The 7,702-nt window shown below is 46.8% G+C and overlaps 1 protein-coding gene across 1 annotated transcript; it reads left to right on the forward strand.

Moving 5' to 3' along the window:
• The first annotated feature begins 3,211 nt into the window (after positions 1 to 3,211).
• On the forward strand, positions 3,212 to 7,490 carry FAM180B (family with sequence similarity 180 member B). Its single transcript, XM_005480112.4, has 3 exons — positions 3,212 to 3,666; positions 5,499 to 5,566; positions 6,152 to 7,490. Exons 1-3 carry the CDS (start codon positions 3,600 to 3,602, stop codon positions 6,593 to 6,595), a joined length of 579 nt encoding a protein of 192 aa, XP_005480169.1. The 5' UTR covers positions 3,212 to 3,599; the 3' UTR covers positions 6,596 to 7,490.
• The last annotated feature ends 212 nt before the right edge of the window (positions 7,491 to 7,702 follow it).

Below are 7,702 nucleotides of genomic sequence, written 5' to 3' on the forward strand. Positions count from 1 at the left end.
CTTCCTACAAGATGTTCCACAGTTAGTTGTTTTCTTTGCAGTGGCTCTCATAGCATGCTGATGCCTATTGTGCAAGACAAAAGTTCCTGGTACTACTTCTATCACCATGAAAATTCTTTATAAATCACATTTCCTCTCCATGTTCTCCTTTATCTCAGGTTGCTTAAGACACCACACCAAGACTTATGGTCTATATATTATAAAAATACATATTTCCCAGTATGATAAGTCAGACTGATGGTAGCAGGAACACTAGGAAATTTGCCTTTTAAAATTAATGTTTGTGCAGAGGGAGAACTTGATCGACATCAAGAAATGTCAGACATGATGCCTGTCACGTTAGAAAATATGCAAGGTTTGCTCAAGAATGTGTGTACTGGAAAAATAGCCAGCCCTGTGGGATCAGGCATTGGCTCCAGCAGGTCTTCAATATGTGGAACAGTTGCAAGTGGACCTGAATCTCTTCTCATTAGTGAAGCCTGGGAGATCAGGAAGGGCTGCATCACCCAGGCTCATTATCCCAGGGCACAAGAGGTTACACAGCCTCACAGAATACTTGTGCACTCCGCTTCCTCCACTGCTCCTGAGCTCCAGAGGCCATTTTGCTCATGGAGCCTGCTCACTCTGGGATTCTTGTGGCTGGTGGACACTTGCTTTGTGTTGGACAAGGCTGTATTCAACTTGGCCAAGCACAAAGCTGTCTTCCAAATCCTCTGTCCCTGCCTGTTGCGTATTGCCAGTTTCAGCCGGGTTTGCTTGCCTGGGTTGGATTCCCTAATGCAGGAGGATGTGGGATGAGATGTAAGTCAGATGTAGCTGACTTACAGACATACCATACAGAAGAGAGATTTTCTTGTACTGAAGGGACAGACAGACTTTAGATGACGACTCACAGTCACCACATTGAGTTTCTCCAGCTGAGTAGGTCTTGCTGGTGTTTTCCAGAACTCTGGCATTTCTCCCTATAGCCAAGCAAGCAGACTGCCCTCTCTGAGGATGTGGCTACTGACAGTGTCAGGGTGTCCACCTACCTCATGTGCTGTAGGTACAGTGGGATGGGGCCCTCCCTGTCCCTTTTACACAGCTCATTACTCCTTCAAGCAGTAGATGCTGCTCACAAACTGAAACCAAAGGACAAGAAAAGCATCATTGTAAGGACTGGCAGCACCATACCTGGAAAATACTAGTATTACAGAGGTTCTGTCTGGTTACAGTCAGTGCTTCACTCCCGCTTCTCTCAAGGTTTTCTTACTTTTTCCACTCCAGTAATTCAAACATCACCTTTTCTGTGAGCCACCTAAGTCCTTCTTCCTTCCCCTCTTTTTCTTCAATCTTCTTCCTTCTCTGGGTGTCTGCCAGACAGCCCCAGGCTAGGGAGCAATCTCCACAAGTTCTGGGTGAGATGATGGAAGCAAGTGATTTCTTCAATTCTATAAGCAGAATTTCCCTTTTGTGAATGTGCTATCTCCCTGAAGTCCTACTTCAAAGAAACTTCCCTCTTAAAGAGGCTCTTCTGGTGCCACACCTTGTGCCCCAATTAGCATCCAACCAGTTCCTGCAGTTTTTGACCCCTCTTCTCTTGTTCTCATTTCCCATGCTCCTGCTTCAGGAGGTCATGGTGAAAAAGAAGAAACCAATCAAGTTGTCCCTGCATAAACCTGGCTTGTGACGTTTTGAAACTGCTCCAACAACAGACGGTATGGCCAGGGGAGCACAGAGTGGCAGGGCTGTGCTCAGCTGTGAGTGCCTGGCAAGGACAAAATCCTTCAGGAGGAGCAGGTGCGCTGCCTAAAATTGCAGTCGTACGTGCAGGGACTTTGTGCAGCTGTCAGAAACTCAGCCTTGTCTCTGAGCAAGTATTGCTGCTGTACAAACAGCTAAGGAATACGTTTATCACTCTGAAATTGTCTTTCTTTGCAGGATAGTGAAGTAATTCTACAAAATCCCCCTGGCTCAAAGCAGCACCCACACTGATACTTGCCCCTTATCTGCCACTGTGTCAGTCACCTGAGGACAGCCCCCAAGCCTCCTCTCTCTCCCTTCCACCAATGTGGCTGTCCTCTTCCAGGCACTTCAGCTGCAAGCTGTTCCTAGGAAATTCTCCAGTTGACAAAATCGTGTGCAGGTCCCACAGATGTTGGCCAAAATCCTGTTGGGCAATCATCTTCCTCATTTCATATGCTGCAAGTAAAAGGGTGGCTGTTTCATGGCCCACAAAACACAGGGGTTTTTCCACAGTGGCTTCTAGACAAAGTCATGTGTACCCTGTGGCCTAAAAGGGACTCTGGCACAAAGCAGAAAGCACATCAATCTCACTGCACAGATGGGCTCTAAGTGTCTGCCTCTTGGGCAGCTTGTGATGCACTTTAATAAAAGAAGAAAGGAACACACGTGAAGAGTAAGCAGTGGAAAATAATGAAAAATGAAAGCAGTGCAGTGTGACCTGCAGATACCTAAGCCTATGACAGAAAGCACAGGTCTTGCTTTGAATCCAAACTGAGGGGAAGAGTGGCTCTGGATATTGCGGGCCCCTCTGTGGCTCTTCCATTATGTGCAGGAGGTAATAGCAAGCAGGACCTAATCCCAGCCCTTAGTGCACTATCTGGTGACAGTATGTCCTGACTGATGTCCGGTAGCTTGCTGAGCAAGAGATGCATTTCAGCTTCACCTTCTCTCTTTTCTAGGCAGACTTCTCCCTTTAACCTAAGAGAGAGGCTATTAGTCCTCATTTATACATGTTACTGCATATTTGTATAACCCTGGCTTTACATTCTGTGCCATAGAGAGTAGAAATACAGAACAGAAACACAGAACAGTTTGACTGGGGACTTGGCACTAATAAATATGTAAAGGCGTGTAGAGAACAGATACCTGCTGTAAAGTGAATCAAATGAAGTTTTGTCCGTGTCATTTAGAACACCTAAGGCAGACTGTGCTCACTGTAACCCAGAAGTCCACTCACAGGAGAGGATGATGGGGTGCTAAAGCCTGAGCCACTTTGATACTTGGTGTTTGTTAGGTCACTGTACTGAGTTCTCCCTCCGGGGGTTTGATACAGAACTGAACCAGTGACTTTTCTTCTGCCTGTTTGTATGTTTTGGCTGCTACTGCCCTTCCATGAATCTGCAGTCTGCTAGCTTTATCTGTTTGTGACATTCCAGGACTGTTTTCAGATTTTTGAACCCAGGAAAAAGGAAAACTGAAATGTGACAGAGTCACTGTGTAGAGATGGAAGGGACTAGGGGGTCCTCACTTCTTAAGAGGAAAACATATATAGTGGAATTTCTTGCAATGAAAAGCTTCCTATAACCATTGCAGCAGAAAGTCGACCTTTTAAAAGGAAGCTTAAACAATTCTGCCAAAAACATCACAACAAAGTTTTCCAAGTTTCCAAAATATGACGGAAAATATCCTTCGGGGTCAACAAGTTGAACTGCAAGCCCTTCCCAGGGCTGTGACCAGAAACACAGAAAGATGGGACCATTCCAAGAGAGGCTGCTGGGATCCGAAGCAGCACGGGAAGACGCCCCAGGCGAGCTGCTGTGGCTTGGGGCGCGGCACTGTCGCGGAGAGGGTGGCAGCTGCTCGGCAGCGCTGCCATGGCCCAGGCACAGCTCAGCTCCTGGCTGCTCCTGTGCTTGTTCGCTGCATCCCAGAGGCTGACAGGTAGGGAGCACATCTGTTAGGGACACGGCTCCTTGGCTTGGCAAACCTTTGTGCAACGCCGTTTGTGTGATGCTTTGCTGCTCCTTCAAAAGTGGCCCGAGGCTTCAGGCAGCTGCGCTGGCACGGGATAGAGCTGGAGTCCAGCTGGGGGGGTTGGCTGGTGGGGGCACTGCTACCTCCTTGCAGGCTGAAGATCTGCTGCTGTGTTTGGTGGCAAGGGGAGGATTTTCTTGGATCTTTGCTGAAAAAATAATCTCCTGCAATACTGTTTGTGGGTTTTTTATATGCTTTTTGGGAAACAAAACCCCACTCAACCCTGTTGAGTGATAAAATAAGTAAGGATTTTCCCTTCCCCAGAGGATACTTATGTTATTATTTCAATACATTATTTGTTATGCTTTGTTAAATTTTTCTCTACTCAAAAATATTTATGAGGCAGTTACTTCTAAAGGCAGTCTGGCATCTGTTCAACAAAAGCACTGACTTTGCAGCCAGTCAGACATCTCTCAGGAGGGGGATCTGTGAGCCGAGAGCATAGGTTACTGCAGATAGTGCCACCAAAGAAATTTTCAGATGATATAATGCTTTCACCTGAGCTAAAAGCCTTGCTGGTACATCTGTGGAGGAGTAGGAAAAAGCAGCTACATCTCAGCTCACATTCCAAAGCCACAGCTGGCTTGGATCACACAGCCTGCAGCTGTGCAGAGAAACAAACCTCTGCAGCTGTGGGCTGGCAGTGCACTTCTCCACGCAGCTCGTGCATCTCCCTGAAAAGGTCCAATCAAAAATGGAGATTTGGAAGTGTCTTTTGGTACCAGTCATCACACATGTATAGTACTAAATAATTTTTCTACTTTTCATATGCACCTGTTGACTTTAACTCTGGAGTATTCAATGTAAATCCTCTTTTTTAAAAATATATATATATGAAAAAGCCTTCATCCATTTAAAAATATTAAAAAACCCACCATGAATATATTAGAGAGCTTACTATTTTGTATGAGCTTTTTCAAATTCATGTTTCTTAACCTGAAGGATGAGTCTGTAAGAAGTAGAAGAGGGTCCTGGCTACCTCATGGCACTGATAACACAGAGGAGGGAGGGATGCAGCCTCTCTCTCACAGACCTGGACCAAGACTGCTTGTGTCTCATTTTTCATACACACACAAGAAAAGAAATAAAATAAATGCAGATGGTTAAAGCACTGTAAATATTAGGAAATGAAAATCGAACAATTCTTAGGATTAATGTGACTTTCATATTCAAAAACTGCCACTCTTCTGGTCTCATACCTATTTTCCCCAAATTACATGATGTCATGTGTTCCAGCAAGTAATTAGCTGGATGTGACAAGGTTTCTTTTATCCTCACACTCTTCCAGCGGCAGAATCTTAGGGAAGAAGTAGAAAACCAGGATAAGCATCAGTCTGTGTTTCTAGCAGCAGCTTGAAGAGCCTGCCAGCACACTCCTTTCATTGGGCAGCATTACTTTCTCCAGCAAAAACTGCTAACCAGCCAAACCCATCGGCTCAAACCCCATCCATTCTCAGTGTGAGAGGCATCCTTGCTGCCTGTCAAAGCAGCGCCTTTGCTGCTGTATGCTTTAGCTCTGCTGGCAGCACTAAGGGCGGTGATATCCAAAACCTCGCCTCAACCACTGCTGCTTCTCTTAAAAAGCTTGTTTTGCTTATCAAAATCCCGTGGTCAGCATCTGTCATATTTGGCAAGCTGAGTGGTAGCTCAGGAATGTTGAAGTCGTTATTGACAATCGAATGACAAAAACAGTAAACAGGAAGGTCTTGTGCTACCAAGCTCTGTCTGATGTCTTCCAGATGAACACCCTCACAGCGGCACCAACAGAGCCCGTCGGGGCCCAGAGGACGCTGGCATCATGTTAGAGGTCTCCTGAGCACTGGGGGCCCTGGGCCGAGGCACTGTTCGTGCCCATGCTCCCACCTGCCTGCACGTAAAAACTCACCCGTTCTGTTTGTTCTCACCCCTGACGGGTTCCAGGAGCTCCCGGAGAACGCCTCGGCGGTGCCTAATGGCATTCGTGCTCCCGCCCGCTGCGGGGTGCAGCCCGGGGTGGCCGTGCCCCAGCCGCGGCCCTCACGGGGTGCCCGCGGAGGCACAAGGGGCCCTCCCCGCCGGCTCTGGTGGCGGCCCCGCAGGCGGCCAAGCCCCCGCCCGAGCGGCCGCACCGGGGAGTGCTGCAGGCGGGACTGCGGGGGGGACAGCAGGGATGGGGGCAAGAGCTGCACTGGTCCCACTGGGAAACGAGGTGTGGGGCTGCTCAGAAACGGGGCCTGGGGCTGGCAGAGAGGGAGGGACATGGAGTGGGACCAGGCCGGCCGTGAGGGAGCGGCCGCCTCTGGGCCCGCCCGAGGTTTGTCTGGCAGCGCTGCGGAGCGCTTTGCTCGCAGCGCGCCCGGGAGTGATGGAGTTGTGCTGGGCTTTCCGTGACAGCGCTGCTCCCCTCTTCCAGATGCTCTGGGGAAGGCTGGATATTCAGGCCAACGGGACAATCCGCCTGCGGGATGAAGAGCTGGCCTCCCTACGCCCGGCACGGCGCTTCCTGCAGATTTTAGAGGAGGAAGTTCCCAAAACACCGGCAGAGATTGAGCAGCATCTGAGATATTATTCACTGACCGATACTCCCTTGCCTCCGACGGAGTTTGACCGTCTCCTTTTCACCAGTGTTTACAGTGCCTATCAGGTTCGCTCCGTGCAGGGTCTGGATAAAAACCCCTGGATTGGCTTTTTCTCTCAGCTGGTTGATGAAATCTTTCGTGACCTGTGCAAGGGGCTCTGCCCTGCAAATTCCACTCTCCTCCAGGCGTCCTGGCCTTGGAAGGACAAACCTTCACATTTAGCATCCCTGAAACATTTCTATCGCTCTAACCTGGCCAGGACCAAGAGAGACACTTAATGAGGGAACCCTCCATAGGAAAGGGCACACCTGGCTTCAGCTGCCTCCTTGGTTATTTTCAATGCTTTCCACAGTGTGCAGGACTTTGAATAAATATGCCACACCTTTTTGTCCTGCTTTCTACACAGTGCTGGCCACCCTCTCAGGATTTATGCACAAGCTTTTATTTTTAAATGAAAAAAAGGACAAAACTGTAAAGAGCATTTCTCCCTTTTCTGATTTTTTGCTAAGTGGGCTGTGCTGAAGGGGCAGTGCTATTTAGATGTCTTATCTATCTTGATCACTTAGGAGAGATGGCATGGAAGTATTTTTCCAGGATATTATGCTGGATCAGCATTATCTTCATTTCAGATAATTCAGTTCTCTCTCCTTATATTCTCCCTGTGGTTTCAGACAAATAAAAGATCTTCTCTCCAGCAGCAACTAAGCAGGTTTTGTTGTGCTTCATTATATAGGTCACATATTTAATTTCATTTTTCTCTTTATGTGCCATCATATTTTATGTGTCAACAGCAATTTCCCATCTCATGTATTCATTTTTCTTCAAAAAACAACCTGAAATTGTATGTATTCCATGAAGCTTTCTAGTATTTGCATATCATATTTACACATACACACAGCTTTGTTTCAGTTATCATTTTGGAATATACTTCCTGAAATCTCATTAAAATTCTGAAGGATCCTGACCTAGTTATTTCTTCAGCAGATTTTGCCTCTCTTCTATAAAGTTTTTTTTTTTTTACAGCCATGGCATTTTTCAAGCCAAACATAATAAATGCATAGTCTCTATCCTCAAAATCAGAAATGTAATTATTTTACAGAAAGACATCATTAACATTTGTCTGTCTTAAACACTGTGTTGTGGAATTAAATAAATGTAATTATCTCCTCAGGAGGGTTTTGCTTTTGGTGCTTGTTTCTATCAGATTTCCTGCTACTACTATAGGTATCAATTTTGAACATTCCTTGCATGTGCTTAGACAATGGGATCCATAATTCCCTTTCTATCAATATAAGTTTTCCATGTTCGACAGAAGAGGCATGTGCGACCTTCAAAGTGGGAACTGCAGCTTCTGACCTAGTTAATCTTATTCCAAGCCATTGTAG

This window comes from Zonotrichia albicollis, chromosome 6 (genome assembly GCF_047830755.1).
Source record: "Zonotrichia albicollis isolate bZonAlb1 chromosome 6, bZonAlb1.hap1, whole genome shotgun sequence".
Lineage (NCBI taxonomy): Eukaryota > Metazoa > Chordata > Aves > Passeriformes > Passerellidae > Zonotrichia > Zonotrichia albicollis.